General features: G+C 35.2%; 1 protein-coding gene across 4 annotated transcripts in view; it reads right to left on the bottom strand.

Moving 5' to 3' along the window:
* Window positions 1-20,483, bottom strand: part of FHIP1A (FHF complex subunit HOOK interacting protein 1A) — a 371,400-nt gene that overhangs the window by 149,706 nt on the left and 201,211 nt on the right. For all 4 annotated transcript variants that reach the window (XM_051964895.1, XM_051964893.1, XM_051964896.1 and 1 more), the window contains one exon: window positions 12,125-12,355. In XM_051964895.1, coding sequence (XP_051820855.1) covers window positions 12,125-12,229 — 105 coding nt within the window. In that variant the 5' untranslated portion in view covers window positions 12,230-12,355. The remainder of the gene's footprint in view (window positions 1-12,124; window positions 12,356-20,483) is intronic.

Raw genomic sequence — 20,483 nt, 5'->3', positions numbered from 1 at the left:
CAAATGAAGGCCCCTGCGTAACCACAGAGTCACTCTGAGGCATATGGGAATCAATATGTAAATCTAAAAAGAAGCAAATCTATCTTCTGTAAGGCAGTTTTTCCCACACTTACAAACATCACTATTTTTCAAAATTATGTGGACGCTGTTATGATTAATAATAAATTTATTTAAAAAGCAGTGGGAAGAGGGGAGAAAGATATCTCATAGCTATGCAAAGAATGTTGTTCACACCAGTGACAAGCCTTGACTATTCTAAGAATAACAATTTGTGCCCTTCAAAGAATGTTTCCCCCTGATGTTGGAAAGACTTTTTTGTTTTGTGAAGAAATCTGAGTTATTTCTTTTTTTTGTCAAAGGAATAAGGGATAGGGGATCTAAACTACATACTTCTTCTACAGCAGCCATTCCTAAGCAAAGAAATATACAGGCATATCTCAGGGATATTGCAGGTTCGGTTCTAGACCGTAACAAAGCAAATATCAAAATTAAACAAGACGTGAATTTTTTGATTTCTCAGTACATATAAAAGTTATGTTTACACTATGCTGTAGTGTGTTAAATGCACAAAAATATTATGTCTAAATACAATGTATATACTTTAATTTTAAAATGCTTTATTATTTAAAAATACAAACCATCACCGGAGCCTTCAGCTTGTGATTATTGTTTTGGTGGTGAAGGCTGCTGACTGATCAGGTTGCTGAAGGCTGGGGTATCTGTGTCGATTTTTTTAAATAAGAAAATAATTAAGTTTGCTTCATCACTTGACTTTTCCTTTGACAAAAGATTTCTTTGTAGCATGCACTGTTGTTTGATGGCATTTTATCCATAGTAGAACATCTTTCAAAATGAGAAACAATCTTCTCAGACTCTGCCACTGCTTTATCAACTAAGTTTATGTAACATTTTTCAATACTGTGATGTCTCAAGAAATAGGGAGATCCACAGAGAGGGAGAGGGAAAAACCAATTGATATATTAATCAAAATACACATAATTATTGATAAAGTTCCCTGTCTTACATAGCATGGTTTGTGATGCCCCAAAACAATTACAATAGTAACATCAAAGATTATTGATCACAGATCACCAGAACAGAGATGCTATTAACAACAACAAAAAAATTAAATACTGTGAGAACTAATGAAATGTGAAAGAGACACGATGTGAGCACATACTGTTAGAAAGTGGCATAAATAACTTTCTGGTCATGGAGTTGTCACAAACCTTCAATTCACACACACAAAATGCAATATCTGCAAAGCACAATAAAGAGAAGCTCAATAAGACAAGATATGCCAGAAAATAGTCCCAAATCCAGAATCAAAAAGTCTGGAGTTTGAGTCTCTCTTGTCTATTTCCCTTTATTACCTTGAACAAGTCCCTTAATCTCCCTTCAAAAGACCCAAAATCCTGAGGACCTCAGTTTCCTCATCTATAAAATAATAATCTCCAAGGTTTTTTTAGTCCTAAAACCTCAGTTTCCTCATCTATAAAATAATAATCTCCAAGGTTTTTTTAGTCCTAAAACCTCAGTTTCCTCATCTATAAAATAATAATCTCCAAGGTTTTTTTTAGTCCTAAGACCTCAGTTTCCTCATCTATAAAATAATAATCTCCAAGGTTTTTTTAGTTCTAAGTTGCATAAATCAAGCTTGGAAAACCCCTTGATCAAAAAGAGTGTTAATGTTCAATACTAGCCTTTTCTTTGAGCTACTAAAGACTAATTAAAACTAATTAGAAGTAAAAGGGCAAGAGAGCACACTCAAATTATTATTTTTTCCTCCCTGCTTCAATTCCTCCAGGTTATTATAAAAGGCATATTTATAAGCATCAAAGCCTGGAAAGGAAAGGAGGGAGAATGCAGAGTGAGAACAGGTCCCAGGAGGTCTTGACCCAGAGTAATGGGGTTGCCCCTCAATTATCACCTCACCTATCTCTCCTTCAAAGAGAAGGAGAAGAAAGTCAATAGAAGAATCAAGAACAGAACAGCAATCTATCAAAAGATCAAATCATTCTAGCAGAGCAGTGATAAAAGAACTTTTGTAGCTTGGTACAGTGGGAAAGCGGCAGCTAGGTGGTGCCATAATGCACAGAGTCTGGATCTGCCATCCACACTCATCAATTTGTCTGCCTTCTTGGTCTTGGCTGGATCATCATCCCCATTCTAACCCCTGTGCAAAAAAGGACCCAAAGTTCCATCGGGGGCCCCTTTCTCTATTTTTCTTAGTTATTTCATAGGACTTAGCTAGAAAGGATTTAGAGGTTTTCCAATTGTGGTTGTTCTAGTTGTTTAAAACCTGTCTGATTCCTTGTGATGCAATTTGGAGCTTTCTTGGCAAAGATACTGGATTTGGTTTGCCATTTCTTTCTCTAACTCATTTTAAAGATGGGGAAACTGAGGCAAATAGGATTAAGTGACTTGCCCAGGGTCACACTGCTACTAATTTCTGAGGCTAGATTTGAACTTGTGAAGATGAATTTTTCAACATCCATTGAGGTACTTAGCTGCTGGGGCATCACCTAGTTCAACCCCTTGATTTAAGATTAGGAAATAGGTCCATAAAGTTTAAGTGATTTACCCAAGGTCACTTGGAATTCAAATCCAAGGCCTCAGCCTTGGAAGCAATGCTCTTTCCAAGGTAGCAGGGTCTTCTCACCAGCAAGGATGGGTTCAGTTATTTTCTCTATAGAAATAATCCAATTTATTAGAGATTTCTAGTCTCTCTCCTGAGCTCTAGTCCCAAATAAATAACCTAATATAGGATATCCATAGTTGGCTAAATGGGAGATGTCCCATAGGCAATTCCAACTGAATAATGAAAAATGAAAATCATTATTTTTTTCACCTAAATCCAGCCTTCCTCCAAATTTAGACAATTCCATTGAAGGCACCACCATCTTTGAGTGATCGGTTTGAAATTTCAGGGTCCAACTTGACTTTTTCTTGCAATCAGTTGTTAAACCTTCTCAATTCTACCTCCATAGGATTTCTAGCCTTCTCTATGCTGTCTATATTCAAGGCAGGGAAGGGAACAAAAGCATTTATGTAGTACCCACAACAAGTCAGGAATTGTCCTAAGTATCTACAGACATTATCTCATTTGATTCTCACATGACCCTAGGAAGTAGATGCAATTATCCCCATTTATAATAGAGGAAACTAAGATAGGTAGGTTGAATTACTTGCTTATGGACACATTATCTGGGGCCATATATGACCTCAAATCTTCTGAACCCCAATCTGTGCACCTAGCTTCCTTATTCACATGGCTCACCTGGTCCCTCTCTCAACTATTGCAACAACTTTCTATTTATTTAGACTCTTGGCTTCCAGTCTGTCTCCTTTGTGATTCATCCTCCTCCAAACTGCCAAAATAATCTCCCAAAAGTCCAAGTCTAACCATATCAATCAATCAATAAACATTTATTAGACACCAGGCACCATGCTAACTACAAGAATTGTTATTGTTCCATCCTGTTTAAAAAAAAATAAAATTCTAATTCCCTAGCTTGAAATTGAATTCTAACTTAGATTCGAACTACCAGGCTTATTTCACATAAATCCATTTCACACCAAACAGGCCTAATTTCTATTCCCTAAGTTTGATATGTCATCTACCACTTCCTTGCCTTTGCACAAGCTGTTTTCCATTCCTGGATGAACTCCTCTCTTCAACTTCAACTAAGACCTCCTGGTTTCACCCAATAAATAAGAATAACTTTGAAATATGCAAATAAAGTAGATAAAATCTCCATATCCTTTCCTTTAAAGATTCCACAGTGAGGGATATACCCTAAGAAGTTTATAGACTAAAAAAAAAGTCCCCAAATACACCAGAATATCTTATAACAACACTATTTGTGATAGCTGGAAACAAAATTGATGCTCATTGAATGGGAAATGACTAAGCAATTAACTGTAATGGAATATTACTGTGCTGGGTGAAATGATGAACCTGATGAATAGAGAAACATGGAGAGATTTACACACATGGATGCAAAGTGAAGGAAATAGCACCGAGAAAACAATGTACACAATGACTATAGCAACATTATGGAAAGAATAATAACTAAAAAAAAATTATAAAGAATACATCTGGCTCTAGAAAAAACTTCATCCCACTCCTTTGTAGAGACAGGATGTCTATGGAAATGAAAATGTATATAATGTTAGATTTTTTCCAAGGTATCGATAAGTTTTACTGACAATGTTGTGAAGCAGGTCTTGGTAGTTTACTGTTTTTCCATTCTATAAATAAGGAATCTGAAACTCAGGGAGGCTGGTGACTTGCCCGTAGCTGAAAAGAGTCAGAGCTGGACCTCAAACATTGGTGTTCGGACATTGAGGCTGCTACGTTTAATTCAGTCTAGAAAATACTGATTGCACCTTCTAGGTGCATGGCACAGTGCTGTTGGGAGGAATACACTTAGTAACCCTGCATGAAATGTTATTAACAAAGACTTAAAAAAAATTTTTTTTTAATCAACAAATAGGATTTTATGGATGGGGGGGGTGAGTCTTGTTCTTTTAAAGCAGGGGTTCTTAACCTAATTTTTTCTTTTACAAAGGTGGTTTTGGCAGTCTAGTGAATTCTATGTACTCCTCAGAACATCAGCTTTATTGCCTATACTCTCAATTGAAGGAAATGCTAAATTTCAATTAAAGATTAATGAAAATAAAGATGTTCTATTTTTTCTCCATCCAAGTTCAAATACTCTCCCTGAAATTTATCCATGAACCTCTAATTTAAAAGCATTCTCTTTCATCCATCAACAATTCTTTATTAAGTGTGCACACAGTGCCAGTGCCAAGAAATACAACAATAAAAAAGAAACAGTCCCTGTCTCTGAGGAGTTTATGATCTACTAGGGGAGATAATACATACATCAGCATGTGCATATATATATAATATGCACGTATATATACATATATATATGTGTGTGTGTGTATTATTGACATATTTTAGCATACATGATACAATATAATTTTAAAGCAATAAATATATTTCACATATATTACCATGATGCATAATATAACTACTTTATTAATTTTAGATAATATTTACAATATATTACATAATTGTGATATATAATACAAATAAAAATATATATTGTGCTGTAGTTATATGACATATTTATATATTACATATTAACATATATGCATAGGATTACAAAGGAAACCAATTATATTGAAAGTTATTAAAATATGTATTTAAAGTTATAAAAATATGAAGGGGAAGAAATTCATGAGCTCTCAGTTAAGAATCCCTAATCTAGTACAATCTGTAATTTTCCATATGAGGAAAGTTGGACCTTAAGACAGGGAAAAAAACTTGATTACACTGAATGTAAAGTAGAAAGATCAAGTAGAACCCAGGTGCTTTGACCCAAGTTCACAAGAGCCTGTTCCCCAGGTTCCAGGTCAGCATTCTTCTATCACAAGGGCCTGTTCCCCAGGTTCCAAAATCAGCATCCCCCTATACTGATGAAACAAACTGGAACACTGAGAAATAGTACATCCATGACAAAATAAAACAAAACTTTCTTTCATATGTGACAAGGGGGAAGCAATTTAACAAATTAATTAACTCGGTTTACATAAGCAAGAGTGAAATTTAGGAAGTAAAACTGAATCTCCAATGCCAGAAAGATAGAAACCTCTACAAAGGAACAACTGTTCACTTTATTTCAAATAAACAACATAAGAAACAATGGCTTAGTCCAATCAGGGAATCCACATTTCTCAATTGCTCTAAGAAAAAAAAATCCACAGCACAGGAAAAGAAGGAATTAAAATTAACTGAAAGTCTTAAACTAATGGGAAATAAAAGTAAAAAGCTGTCCTATAATCCTACAGAGGCTTTTTGTTTTTCTGTTTTTATCTAGACTTTTTGATTTCTTTGGTGTGGGAAATTCCTGCTGCAGAAACCCCCTTCATTGATACAGATTTCTAACTCTTCTGTAATTTATAATGTCTTTGTTGCTGAGATATTAAAAAGACTCGTCCATGGTAAGACAGCAAGTCAGTCTCCAATTCTAAATTTATGGTCCTATCTGTCAGAGAAAGATTGAAGGTGGTTTTCTAGCCTCCTAGCCAGAACAGCATACTGCCTCTCAGTACTGTGCTAGGAAATTTAAAAATTTTTCAGGTCCCATAGCAACTGAGAAGTGTTCTTAGCCATCATAGCCTTGGAGTTTTCTACAACTTTGGCACCATTTGGGCCTAGAATTAATTTCCTGGTCCAATACATGCTCAATCATGAAAGTGAACTCAGGAATATGCTTAAGCAAGCTAAATTAAGCAAGAAGATTAAGGAAGATGGCTCACATTCCCACGCTGATAAATGTTCTAAGGTTACGAACAAGCAGTTTCCAGAAGAAGAAACCAAAACTATCAAAAGTCATATTTTTTAAATGATCTAAATCACTCTATGTTAGGGAAACACATATTAAAATGATTTACCACCTCACCCCAATCAGAATGGCTAACAAGACAGAAAGAAAAATGATAAATGTTACTGAGTTTGTGAAAAAATAGGTACACTAACGCATCACTGGTCGAGCTGTAAATTGGTCCAATCATTCATTCTGGAAAATAATTTGGAACTACACCAAAAGCTATAAAGCCGTGCATATTCTTTGACCTAGCATACCACTATTAGGTCTGCATCTCAAAGTGAACAAAGAAAAGAGAAAAGGCTCTATATGTACAAAATTATTTATTCTGTGGTGACAAAGAATTGGAAATTGAGGGATTGCCATCAATTGGGGAATAGCTGAACAAGTGGCAACATATGATTGGGATAAAATACTAATTTGCTACAGAAATTGATAAGTATGGTGGTTTGGGAAAATATGAACCAATGCAAAGTGAAATAAGCAGAACCAAAAGAACACTGTACACAGTACCAGAAACACCTATGAAAAGAGCACCTATGAAAGACTTAACTGGTCTGATTAATATAATGATGCAAGAGAATTCCAAAGATCTCATGATGAAAAATGCTACCTGCCTCCAGAGAGAGAACTGATGAACTCTGAATGCAACGTAAAGCATACTTTTTCACTTTCTTTATTATTTTGTTTTTTGCAGTATGGCTTAATACAAAAAATATTTTTTATTACTTCATATGTATAATCGGCATCCTGTTTCTTGCCTTCTCAATGGGGGAGTGCCAAAGGAAGGGAAAAACTTTAGAACTGAAATGTTTTTTTTTAAATGGTGATAATTTTTAAAAAACCAGAAAGATGTTAAAAGAAAAAAGAAAGAAAGAAAAGTGTGCTAGATTAAAACAAACAACAATAATAAAAAAGATGGCTCAGCCACTCAAGCTTTGAGTTAAAAGTATTTCTGGTAGCAAGTATCAAGTGTATTATTACTTGTTTATTGTCCTCCAAAAGGAACTGACAAATATATAAATCAATTTGAACATCTGAAATTAAATAGCACCGCAAAGAGCAATAAATGTAGGCCTTAGACATGGCCATACACAAATCTCTTATCTTTATGATCACTTAATTACTATTAATCATCATTATTACAGAATATCAAAATTGAAAAATATTGCAGTTACTGGCTAATCCAAACTATATTCAGAAAAGAATTCCCAATATGATATACACCAAAGTGGTTCTCCAGTCTCTTCTTGAAATGAGAAGGAATTTACTACCTGCTGATTCAGGCTCATTTCACCCTTAGATAGCTCTAAATTGTTCTAAAATTCATCTCTGCACCAAGCCTAAATTTGATACATTTTATTGTACATCCACAATGTTAGCTGACATTTATATCATACTTTAAAGCAATGTACATTCATCAACCCATTTGATCTTCAAATAACCATTTGAGAAAGATGATATTATTATCTCTTATTTACAAATAAGGAAACTGAGGCTCAAAGAAATTAAGTGACAGGATCATATCTACTAAATATCTAAGGATTTAAAGAAACTGTTTGATGATAGTATCAGTAATAGACATTGCTGTCTAATATCTCTTGTGAGTCCTACTGATATATCAACAATACCTCAAGGGAAGGAAAGAAGCGAGGAAGGGAAGGAGGGAGGGAAGGAGTTATGGAAGGAAGGAGGGAGGGAGAAAGGAAAGGAAGGAAGAAGGAGGGAGAAAAAAAAGGGAAGGAGGGAGGGAAAAAGGAGTTCATATGAGGCTATTTAAATCCCTGGCAAATGCTCTTCAGTAACATGAATGTATAGGTTATAGACAAATCAACAAATCAACAGACAAATCTCCTCCTTTTCCCTCAACTGCCAGAACCTTCCCCACCTCTCCCATATTCCATCCAAAAGCCATCATTCAGAAAATTTTGATCCCAATTTTCCTAATGTTGAGATCTCTGCAGGAAATATCTATCTGCTTTTTTCTCTTCTGGCCAAACCCTATACACATCCTATAAATTTTGACTTAAGGGTCAGTTCTTTCAGGTTTCTTTCCTTAACCACAATCTCTCTGTTCTGAAACCCTAGCCCTATTTGTATAGCACTTAACTAGCTATCATAATTATATAGCATATCTTGTATTAATTGCTTTGCTTCGTTGTTGAATGTTTATGTCTGGCTAGCTTTTGTCTGTCAGCCAGTCAATAGGCATTTGTTATGTGCTTATTTTCAGTTAAACTTAAATTTTCTAGAGAGCATGTACTAAATATGCTACTTTTTTAGACCCTTCTGCCCAATACAACAATATACATACTATTATCACTAAATTATAATAAATCTAAATGTGGAAGGGAAGGGACCTCAAAGGCCATCCAATTCAACTCCTTCACTTTACAAAGAAGTAAACTTAGGTCCAGGGAGATAAAATGACTTACCCAGAATGACATGACTAATCAGTTTTAGAGTTAGAATTTGAACTCACCTTCTGACTCCAAAAGCAGTGCTCCTTTTGCTATGCTATTCCATTTCCCTTAATGTTTCTATTCAGTAAATATTTGCTGATGAAATACTCAACTTGTCCCTTCTAAGCCAGTAGTTCTTAACCCAGGATCTTAAGGGGTCCAAATTTCAGTGGATTAATTAATTTGAGCGGGAAAAAAATTACATGTTTATTGGAAAATGAATTACTGCTTTTGTAATTTTTTATATTTTCATTTTGAAGGTAATGTTATTTGCCAACAGCTCTTGACTCCTGGCTCTTGACTAACTGCATTAATGGTTGGACCAAAGACATAAATAATCTGCAGTGATAGATAATCCTAAAATCATTTCCAAAGCATGTTGAAAAGAACATTACATTGTTTTTTTTATTTGTGTTCCTAATCCTAATTGTTTGTTTGCTACTTTTTCCTGGGGTAAAGTTGAAAATTTGAATACACCAGAAAAATAGGGGGAGATGAGCAATCCAAAAGGTTCCTCAGCTTTAGAAAAATCAGACTTATGACTCATAATGTACCTTGGACTAGGCATGGGGTTGATTATCTACATAATTTAATCAAGAGTTGACTTAACATTTTATAGAAGAGAAATGGAAAGAAGAGAAATTACTAGATCTTCTCCAGTCCAAACCATATCAGGAGGATGCTGAAAAGGAAAAAGGATTAAATGAGAAATAGATATAAATACAGGAAGAAAAGAGGAAGAAATGAACATCACAGCCAGTCTGCATGAGTAAAGAGGGGAAAAGATACTTTCACCTCAGAATACCCAGGTAATTACAGTTAAAGATTGAGTTCTTTGGGGGATTTTCTTTTGAAAATTTGCTTTAAAAACTACCTCAGTTCTCCATTTCCTTTTGCTGAAATAGATGTGCCCTCAATTTCCTGAGCAAAGCAGTTAGAATTTGACAGTAAAAAGCCAGGCAGAGCTGCTAAGGTACAAGAAATACTGGCGGTCTTTCTCCAGATACCGGCAAGAAGCTGGAGTGTAGAAAATGCTCAGAAACAGGATGGATTCTGCTCATTTTTTTGATCTAAATTGTATCCCCTGTAATTGCTGTGATTTGCAGGCTCAATGCTTTCTTTCCCTCACATGCTGTTTCCGGCACACAGGAAGGTGCCTAGGCAGTCATTAAAAACCAGTCTCATAAATAGCCACTTACCAACTCACCTGGGGAGAATAATGCTGGACAAGTAGTAAAGGAAACCAATTTTATTTATTTTATTCCTGCGTGCTCTCTGTGGAAAGGGTGGGCTGGTAAATTTTCTGAATGCACAACCCTTAATTATTCAAATAAATTCTCTGCAGATCATCCCAAATAGATAAGCCAAAAATTTATCCATCTGTCTTTGTAATGTAGTCATTACATCCATATCCTTAGCTAACTGATACTTAACTTAAACCTACCCACACACACCGAGACCTGTTGTTCAAGATTTAGGATGAGGTTGAGATTTTCATTCATTCATGTCTGACTCTTTGTGACCCCTGGACCATTCTGTCCAAAGTGCTTTCTTGGCAAATTTACTGAAATGGTCTGATATATCCTCCATTCGATTCAGGTAAACAGCATTTGAGTAACCTGCCCAGGATCATGTAACTAATAAGTATCTGAGGTCAGATTTCAACTCACCTCTTCCTACTTCTAGGCCCAGCATCCTATCCATAATGCCCCTACTTTTCTCCAAGTTTTCCTATGTGTGAACTTGAAGTTGGGATAGGCAAGAGGAAAAAGAAAAGGGAAGCATCTGATGTCTATGAAATGGTGCGAAGTAATGTACAAGCTTCCTCATTTTTGCTTACATTTTACTCAAGAATGATTTTACAATTTTTATCTTCTTTCAAAGTTCACCTCATATACCTCTATGAAGTCTTTCTTGATTCCTCCAGCTTCCTTCTTTTCCTCTTCAAAATTTCCCAAAATATTTTGTTCGGTGCTCTCCTTTGCATTTTATTACAATTCTGGGTATGTATTTATGGTCTCTTACCACAACTAAAATGTAAGGCAGTAAGGTGATACAAGAATTAAGTGCTCCACTTAAAGTCAGGATGAGCTGGGATTTTCACTAGCTGCAAGACACTGGGGAAGTCACTTAAGCTTTTCTCAGCTTCAGTTTTCTCATCCATAAAATGGGGATGGATAACCATAACATCCACTTCAAAGGGTTGTAGTAAAGACCAAATGAGATAACATGTGAAGTACTTGAAAGTCTTGGGAAAACTCATTTTTGATCTGTACAGCCCTAACACATTGCTTTACACAGAGGAGATCTACAATAAATATTTGCCAAATAGAACCGAGATCACCTATCTTGCCCCCTAAGTACTAGACTTGAAATCAAGAACACCTGGACTCAGCTCTGAGCAGCAACACTCATTAGCTGCAATCCTTTTTCTGAACCTCATTTTTCAATCTGTAATGTTTTAAAACTGGGAATATTGGTATATAGATTCCATGGGGCAGCTCTAAAAACAAAGATGGCACCTGGCTCTACAGCCTATCTGGTCTTAGAGCACTGCCTAAGGCAATGGGAGCTTGAGGGAGAATGAAGGGTCACAAAGTCCATTATGTTTGGAGTCAAGTCATGAGTCCAGGTTTTTTCACTTTCAAGTCAGCCCTCTATCCATCATGAAACACTGCTGTCCTCCTCCACAAATTAGTAATGATAATTTATCGTTGTTCAGTCTTTGTGACCCTATTTAGGGTTTTCTTGGCAAAGATGCTGGAATGGCTTGTCATTTTCTTCTCCAGCTCATTTTACAAATGGGAAAACTGAGGCAAAAAAGGTTAAATGAATCATCCAATGTCGCACAGCTAGTGAATGTCTGAAGATAAATTTAAATTCAAGTCTTCCTGACTTCAAATCTGGCACTTCATTTTGTCACCTAGATGCCCCGAGTTAATAATAGCTATATTATTTCACAGAGTTGCTATAGACATCCAATAAGATAATATATGGAAAATGTTTTGCTAGTCATCAGTACTAGGTAAGAATACACTACCACTACTTTTGTTTTTCTTTTTGTTTGCCACAGAGGTCATTATGAGAGAGAGAGAAAAAGAAGAAAAATCAATTCTTTGCCAACCCTGAAGCAGATGGCTCCATTTGTAAGCCTCGTTCTATGATATACAAGCATAAGAGAGATCTAGGTTCCATTACGTAGAACCCTATAGCTGTTTCAGCCAGCAAGGATAAACAATTTTTCCTTAAATATATTATTACCTGTGCCCAGTGATTTTTAAATACTATCATGCATGTTTCTGGGTCAACTCCCTGCAGGCTGACAGCCTGCTGGATTTTGCTGCCCCTGGCAACCGATGACATCATCAACCTTCCCAAGGTTCAATGTTCCTAAGTCATATTTAATTTTCGGTGAAAACTTGGAGTGTCATTGCTGAGATTCAAGTGTCACATTGGAAGAGACGTCTCTCCACATTTGTCACTTGCAGAAACCTGGAATGACAATAATAAAAATGCATCTCATTATGTTCTGTCAACCAAAATTTGACCCCACCACCACACTGAACTGGAAGTTCCAGTTTCTAAGTAGAGTGGCTCAAATTGCAAAGAATAAACAGATCAGTCATAAAAAAAAAAAAAAAAAAAAAAAAAAAAAGTGTGTGTCATTTTTAGTCAGTTCTTAACATTTCCTACTTGAAACAAAAAAAAAAAAAATAGAATGATGATGATGTATCCCTGGATATGAATGTATATTGGACTAGAATTCCCCTTTACCCATGCTTAAAAAAAAAGAAATGAAAAGAAAAACAACAACAAATGAGAAGCGCTATGGCTCAGTGATTAGAGAGCCAGCCTTGGAATTAGGTTCAAGTCTCATTTTTAACACATTTTGATAGGAAAAATTATTCCTGATCAATATTCTTTCTCCTGGACCTTAAATGTTCTGTCTTTAAATCACTTTATATTTACTTTTTTTCTTCTCAACAATATTTTATTATTCCAATTATATGTAAAGATCGTTTTCAAAATTCATTTTTGTAAGATTTTGAGTTCCAAATTTTTTCTCTGAAAGCAAACAATTTGATATAGGTAATATGTGTGCAATCATTTTAAATACATTTCTTTATTAGTCATATTATAAAAGAAAGATCAAAACAAACGGGGAAAACAATGAGAAAAAAAAACAAAAAAGTTTGGAGTATGCTTTAATGAAGAGTATGCATTCAGTCTCCATAATTCTTTCTCTGGATATAGATGGCATTTTCCATCCAAAGTCTATTGGAATTTTCTTGAATCACTGTATTGTTGACAAGAGTTAAGTCTATCACAGTTGATCTTACACATACACAATCTTACAATTACTGTGTACAATGTTCTCCTGGTGTTGCTCACTTCACTCATCATCAAATCACATAAACCTTTCCAGGCTTTCTAAAATCAGCCTGTTGGCCATTTTTTAAAATTTAATTTATTTTTTCCTTTTTTTAATTAAAGCTTTTTATTTTGAAAACATATGAACAGATAATTTTTCAACATTGACCCTTGCATAGCCTTGTGTTCCAAATTTTCCCCTCCTTTTCCCTACCTTTTCCCCTAGATGGAAAGCAATCCAATATATGTTATACACATCAAAATATATGTTAAACCCAACATATGTAAACATACTTATAAAATTATCTTCCTGCATAAGAAAAATCAGATCAAAAAGGAAACAAAATGAGTAAGAAAACAAAATGCAAGTGGAGAACAACAAAAAAAAGAAGAATGTCATGTCGGTTCTCACAGTCCTCTCTCTGGGTGTAGATGGCTCTCTTCACCACAAGATCACTGGAACTGGCTTCAATCATCTCATTGTTAAAGAGAGCCACATCCATGAAAATTGATCATTGTATAATCTTCTTGTTGCCATGTACAATGATCTCCTGGTCCTGCTCATTTCTCTTAGCATCAGTTCATTAAGTCTCTCCAGGCCTTTCTGAAATCATCTTGCTGGATGTTTCTTACAGAACAATAATATTCCATAGCATTCATATACCACAGTTTATTCAGCCATTCTCCAACTGATGGGCATCCATTCATTTTCCAGTTTCTGGCCACTACAAACAGCACTGCCACAAACATTTTTGCACAAATGGGTCCCTTTCCCTCCTTTAAAATCTCTTTGGGATACAAGCCCAGTAGAAACACTGCTGGGTCAAAGGGTATGCACAGTTTAATCTGTTCATCATTTTTTATAGCACAATAATATTCCATTACATCCACATACCATAACTTATTCAGCCATTCCCTAAGTGGTTTTCCATTTTCTTGCCATCACAGAAAGACCTGCTACAAACAACCTTTTTTGCATATGTGGCTCTTTTCCCCTCTTTTATGACCTCTTTGGGACTTTGCATTTACTTTGAACAACAAAACATCTTGTATTCGTTAATCTGTGTACTCCTTGTTCCCTCTAGTAAAAAGTAAGCTTCTTGAGGGCAGGGATTGTTTATGTTTTGTCTTTGTCTAATATTTAGTGCCTGAGATAACAGAAAAAAGATCTAGTCTCTGCATTTCTATAAGTATCATTTCTCAGATAAGGAATTCCCTCTACTAATGCAGTTGCCACTCTCTGCAACTTATAAAAGAAAGCTTCAAAGAGTTTCAATCACACAGCTGGCTAGCTTGTATCAGAGGCAAAACTTCAATCTACTCTGCTCTGTGTTGTATCCAACCCCCTCTCATCATTTGTTAGTGAATTACTATGTGATAATTGACTAACAAATGCCTACAGAATTAAATTATATTGCTCACCATACAGAGTTGTTGCGAAGTGTTTTATAAAGTGTGATTAATGTTGGGGATTAGGATGAATACCATCCTAGTGGCTCAGTGAATAGAGCACTGGACTTAGAGTCAGGAGGATGGAAGTTCAAATTTGGCCCTACATACTTACTAGCTCAATGACCCTGGGCAACACAATTAAATCATGTTTGCTTCAGTTTCCTCATCTGCAAAATGAGCTGGAGAAAGAAATGGCAAGTCACTCTAGTATCTTTGCCAAGAAAACCCCAAATGTTGAACATCGATGAAATGACTCAACTACAACAAATCAGGATCATCATCAATGGCGGCACAGATTTATTAAACACTACTTTACTTAAATTAATTAATTTAAATTAAATGAATAAAGTATTTAATGCTTTATTGGGTCCAATACTTTATCAATAAATTTCAGAGCATAGTTAAAGGACTCAGCAGCTATCAATTGTAGTCAATGACACTGCAAATTCTAAGAAAACTTGCAAATCAAAGCAATGACTCGTGAATAAAATAGGGATGCAGGAGGCTCCATTTTCTGCGCCAAAGAAAAGCAAGCAAAAAGTAGCCAAACTAAAGAATTTTTGTCATAATGGACTTAGCAGATGAAACAGAAAGACATGCTGGCTGGCACACATGGAGAAGGAGAGAGAGAAAGAACGAGATAACAACAGCGGAACGTAGACTATTGTGACTAGTCCTCATGGTGTCAGTGACATAAAAAGCCAGCCTGATATTAAGCTATCCAAGCTACAAACTACCCAATAAATAAGTGCTCATCCAGGCTTTGATTGAAGATGAACTTACTATCTCCTGAGGCGGCTTAATTCATTTTTGAAGGGCTCTAATTGTTAAGCAGTTATTTCCTTGCATCAAGCATAAATTTGCCTCTATCCAAAAAGTGAAGGCAAATCCAAAAGCAGGAAAGCCAGGACAGATTTTGCTTTAAAATAGTGTGTCATATTTTTTAAAAACTTGGAACTATTTGGAGAGAACCCCTAGAAAAGCAGCTATAGAAAAATAATTAGAGGAAGTTGAAAAATAAGACCCATGAGACAGGCTTAAAGAATTCAAGTTAGCAAAAAGAAAGAAATAAATAAACAATTTGAAAGTGTCTTGAGTACACAAAGTGAAGGCAGGCACTGCTTGGTCATTCATCTCCAGAGAAAGCAAAACAGGGAAAATAGGCCTTAACTGCCAATTTAGCCTAAGCAAAAGGAATAATTTTATGGCAACAAATGGAACTCCATTTTAGAAGAGGTTATCACAGAAGTGGTAAAATATACAAGACAAAAAACCAAAGTGTCTTTAGTATTCAACACTGCAGGGATTACAGTCTTTGCATTCACAGGAAGTGGACTAAGGGAGGTGACAAATTGGGAGGATGAGTTTGTTATTTTTGCTAAAGTGTCCCCCTCTCCCCCTTTATACTTGGTTACAAGAGTTGGCTTACTAGGTAGGGAAGTAGGAGAGATATTCAGAAATGAAGGTAATGTTCTTGATGTAGAGCTGATAGATTCACTCTGTTTAATGAGGTATATGTATTTTTGGAAATGGTCAATAAAGAAATTTGTTTTGCTTGACTATGCATATCTATGACAAGAATTTTCTTTTCTTTTTTTTCTCAAAGGGGTTGAGAATGAAAAGAAGAGAAAATAGATTTTTCTCCAATAGAGGAAAATCCATTATTATAAAAAAAGTATGTAAGTGCTTCTAAAACCAAAGGATGCCAATAACAATGGAACATTTAGAAAGAAAGCATCAGATAGATTAAATGCACCAATTTGCTTTTCTTTGAGAAGGCTAAAAAGGAGAGAATTATGTAGAAACATCAATGGCAAAAAGATACTTTCCCATTTTGAGAAAGGACTGTAAATTTAAAGAACTAGAGATATAATTAAAGTGAAAGAAATGTAGAAAAGTAGAACTTTCAAAAGTAATAATTTAACATATAAAGTAGCCAGCCTCCAATGGACCTACTGCTACAGTATATTTACAGTCAGAATGTGTCTATTACCACTAAGGTCACCAATGATTTGAATTTTTATTATAAGATCACAGAATCATAGAACTGTATCGGGAGAGGACCTTAAATGTCCTCTAGTTTAACACTAGAGAGGCTAGGTGATTTGTCTATTCACACAGGTAAGTGGAAGAGTCGGGATTCAAATGGAAGGAAGGAAGGGAAAGAAACAAGCATTTATTAAATGCCTAATATGTTTTAATCAATAAGTAAATATTGACTATATGAAAAGTATTGTGCTAAGTTCTATGCATATAAAAAGAGGCAAAAGACAGACTCTAATTTCAAGCTTACAATCTAATGGAGCAATCTACATCAGGTGCTGTGTTAATTGCTTTAAAAATATTATCTCATTTGATTGTTACAATAATCCAATGAAGTAGATTCTAAGATCACCCCCATTTTATAGTTGAGAAAGCCTAGAGTAACATAAGCTAATAATCATTTAAGGCTGGATTTGAATCTAAGCCCAGTACTCTAACCACTGTACCATCTAGCTTGCTGCCCATGATTCTAAATCCACTCTTCCATTCCAACATCATATTCCAGAATTGGCAGCTACAAAGTATAATCAAAAGAAAATTGGTATCATGGGGATAAGTTTCCACAAAGGCAAGAAACTCAGGATTTATTGAAAGGATTAACCAAAAGATACCAACATTTAATTTTTATATTTCAGAGGAAAAAAAACGGAAAACAATGAACTGATGCACAGTGAAACTGGTAGAACCAGGAGAATATTGTACACAACAACATGGATGTCTTACAGATTCTCAGCAATATAATCCTAAAGAAATTTCAATATTTAAGTTTCTAGGGAAGATTTGAAAAACATGTAATTGCTGCAAACATATTTTTATAAGGAAAACAATATTGTGTCATTTCTGACCTGTGGTCTTTTGTCAAGTTTTACTGTTTATACAGTGATGTCAAATTCAGAAACTCTATGTGTCCAATATAGCACCCACAAATAAATCTCTCTTTTTTATTTACAAAGAAAAATAGTTTAGTAAAAGCAAACCAAAAGATTAACTTCAGCTGACAGTGCATGTGTTACTCTATATCTGTAATCCCCCACCTCTCTAAGAAAATGAAAGGCTATCTCTATCTTTTGTAAGTGTTTTTCATTAATTTTTTTAATTACATGTAAAAGCAATTTTTAAATTTATTTTTTAAATTTTGAATTCTACATTCTCTCCCTCTCCTCTCCCTACATTGAGAAGGCAAGCAACTTGAGATAGGTTATAAATGTGCAGGCATGCAATACATATTAGTCATGCTGTAAAAAAAAAAACACAGAAACCCATCATCATCACCACCGCTATACACATCTCCAAAAAAGAAAAGGAAAACAGACCTTAAGTCTCCATCAATTCTTTCTCTGGAGATAGATAGCATTTTGCATCATGAGTCCTTCAGAATTGCGTTGCTAAAAATATCTAAGACATTCATTGTATAAAATTACTATTATTGTATGTAACATTCTCCTGGTTCTGCTTACTTCATTGTGAACCAGATGATGTAAGTCTTTCCATGTTTGAAAACATCTTGCTTATTATTTCTTAGAATACCATTGTGTTATAAAAAATGATGAATAGGCTGATTTCAAAAAAATCTGAAAAGACTTACATGAACTGATGCAAAGTAAAGTGAATAGAATCAGGAAAACATTGTACATATTAACAGTACCATTATATGAAATAACAAGCAATATCATATTCCAAGCCTTCTGATCCTTTAATGTATAAGATGCTAAATCTTGTCTTATCCTGACTGTGGCACTACAATATATGATAACAGGTAATTTAAAAATATGATGTCTAAAATACATTTATTCCATTTTATCTGAAATATGCACCATAAACATAATATACCCAAGTAAATTTGAAGGTTTTATTATTTTAATCATGATGAAAAAGAAAAAATGTCTACCATCTGGAATATACTGATTTGCCTTAGAGATCGACTAGAAAACACATTCTTTTCCAGCACTAGAATTCTAAGATTCTTCTGCAAAGGTTCCTTCTGAGGCTTAAAATAGATTTTTTAAAATCCTCAGCTTTCCAGATGATGTCCAATGTCTATCAATCAGTAGGTTACATATACTCTATCAGACTTGCTAAGAAAATACCTAAAAACCTCACACAATTATGATTGGCAGAAAAGATCCCACATACTCAATCCTGAGGAAAAAAAAATTAGAGATAAATGAAGAAGTATCTAAACTGGAATGTATGGAGAAGAGGGATACCCAGAGATTCTACAAATTAAAATGATGGTATAAAAGACAAAGGCATAAAGATAGAGATCAAAGAGCTGGATATTTTCCACTTTCTGTTTTATTCCCATCTTATCAAAGCATTAAAGCACTGGCATATCTCTAGGGTAATATAAAACTGAAAGAAAATGACTGATTCTCCATATTTATGAGAGATTTATGGGAACATATTTCCTTGAACATCAAATTTTCCAATATATTTTCTATATTCTGCTGTTACCAGCCTTTGTCTCTTTTTTTCGTTTCCTTTTTTGCAGTCATTTTGGGACTTCCATTTAACTCCCAGGAAGATCACATCTGTAATTCTCAAGGAAAGTCCAGAAAAATCAAAGCCAAGCCAAGGCAAGCCAGAAAAAAAAATGGAATAATAAGAGGAGATTGCAATACACACATACATACATATATATATATATGTATATATGTGTGTGTATATATATAATATATATATACACACATACATGTGTGTATATTTATTTATTTATTTATTTATATTGGGGGGGAGGGAAGGTGAGAAGAAAGGAGAGGGAAGGAGAGGGGCGAGATGTGCTCCTAGAAGGGAGCTAAGAGGTCATTCTGTCCAATCTTCTCATTTCTCAGAGGTAGAACCTGAATCCCAGAGGGGATGAGATTTGTCTCAAGTCACACAGGTCCAAAGCCATGTGAATTATATAGCCCATGTAAGGTCTACGTCATACTTATCCCAACTCCTCTTCTCACAGATGATGAACTGGATCTTCAAGTCTGGCAGCTCCATCTCCTTTTCAGGGTTTGAGAAAGTACCTCAAGGAGTGATTCTCTAAAGCCATCAGCTCAAGCACTCGTGGATGTACTCCCCTTCTACACCCCACCACAAAGATTGTCAGTGGAGGACTTTTTGTTTTTGAAAGGAATATTTACCAAGGTGATAACTGTAAGAACAATTGATAATCCAAGAACATACTTTTCCAAGTACACATCCAGAGTCCAGGAGAAAATGAGGAAAGACAAAGCACAAGGCAGCAAAAGCGTCACTCATAGCTCCCAATTGCTGAAAGTAATTTTCTCCCATTAGTGGGATGCTCAAGTTCTCCTTAGACATGGTCGAGTTCCTTTCTTGGCCTTTCTGTTGAGTATTAGATTCTATCCATAATTCCTCGGGCATATAACACCATGAAGTTCTCAACATGCTTCTTTGATCAAAATTGGGGAGGGAAAAAGATCTAGCCAAGGAAGTTCTCCTTTACTCTGGGAAGTTCCCCTTAGGAATGTGCTGGAGAGACACATTTCTTCCAATTTCTAGAATTCCTCCCATTCCACCTATTAAATGCTTTTATAAAGGACCTGCTGAAATCCCTAGCCAATTGGAACAAATCTCCTTATCTGGCATGATTTGGAGGAGGGGAGGAAATAAGTATTTATGTAGCACCAACTATGTGCTCCACACTTTACAAATATTATTATTGCACTGATTCTCACCACCCTACTATTATTATCTCCATTTTACACTTGAGGGAAGCGAAGCAAAAAGTAGTTAAGTGATT

Source organism: Antechinus flavipes, chromosome 6, assembly GCF_016432865.1.
Source record: "Antechinus flavipes isolate AdamAnt ecotype Samford, QLD, Australia chromosome 6, AdamAnt_v2, whole genome shotgun sequence".
In the NCBI taxonomy this organism is placed as follows: domain Eukaryota; kingdom Metazoa; phylum Chordata; class Mammalia; order Dasyuromorphia; family Dasyuridae; genus Antechinus; species Antechinus flavipes.
The sequence above is the reverse complement of the archived record's forward strand: the minus strand, read 5'-3'. Positions and strand labels throughout refer to the sequence as shown.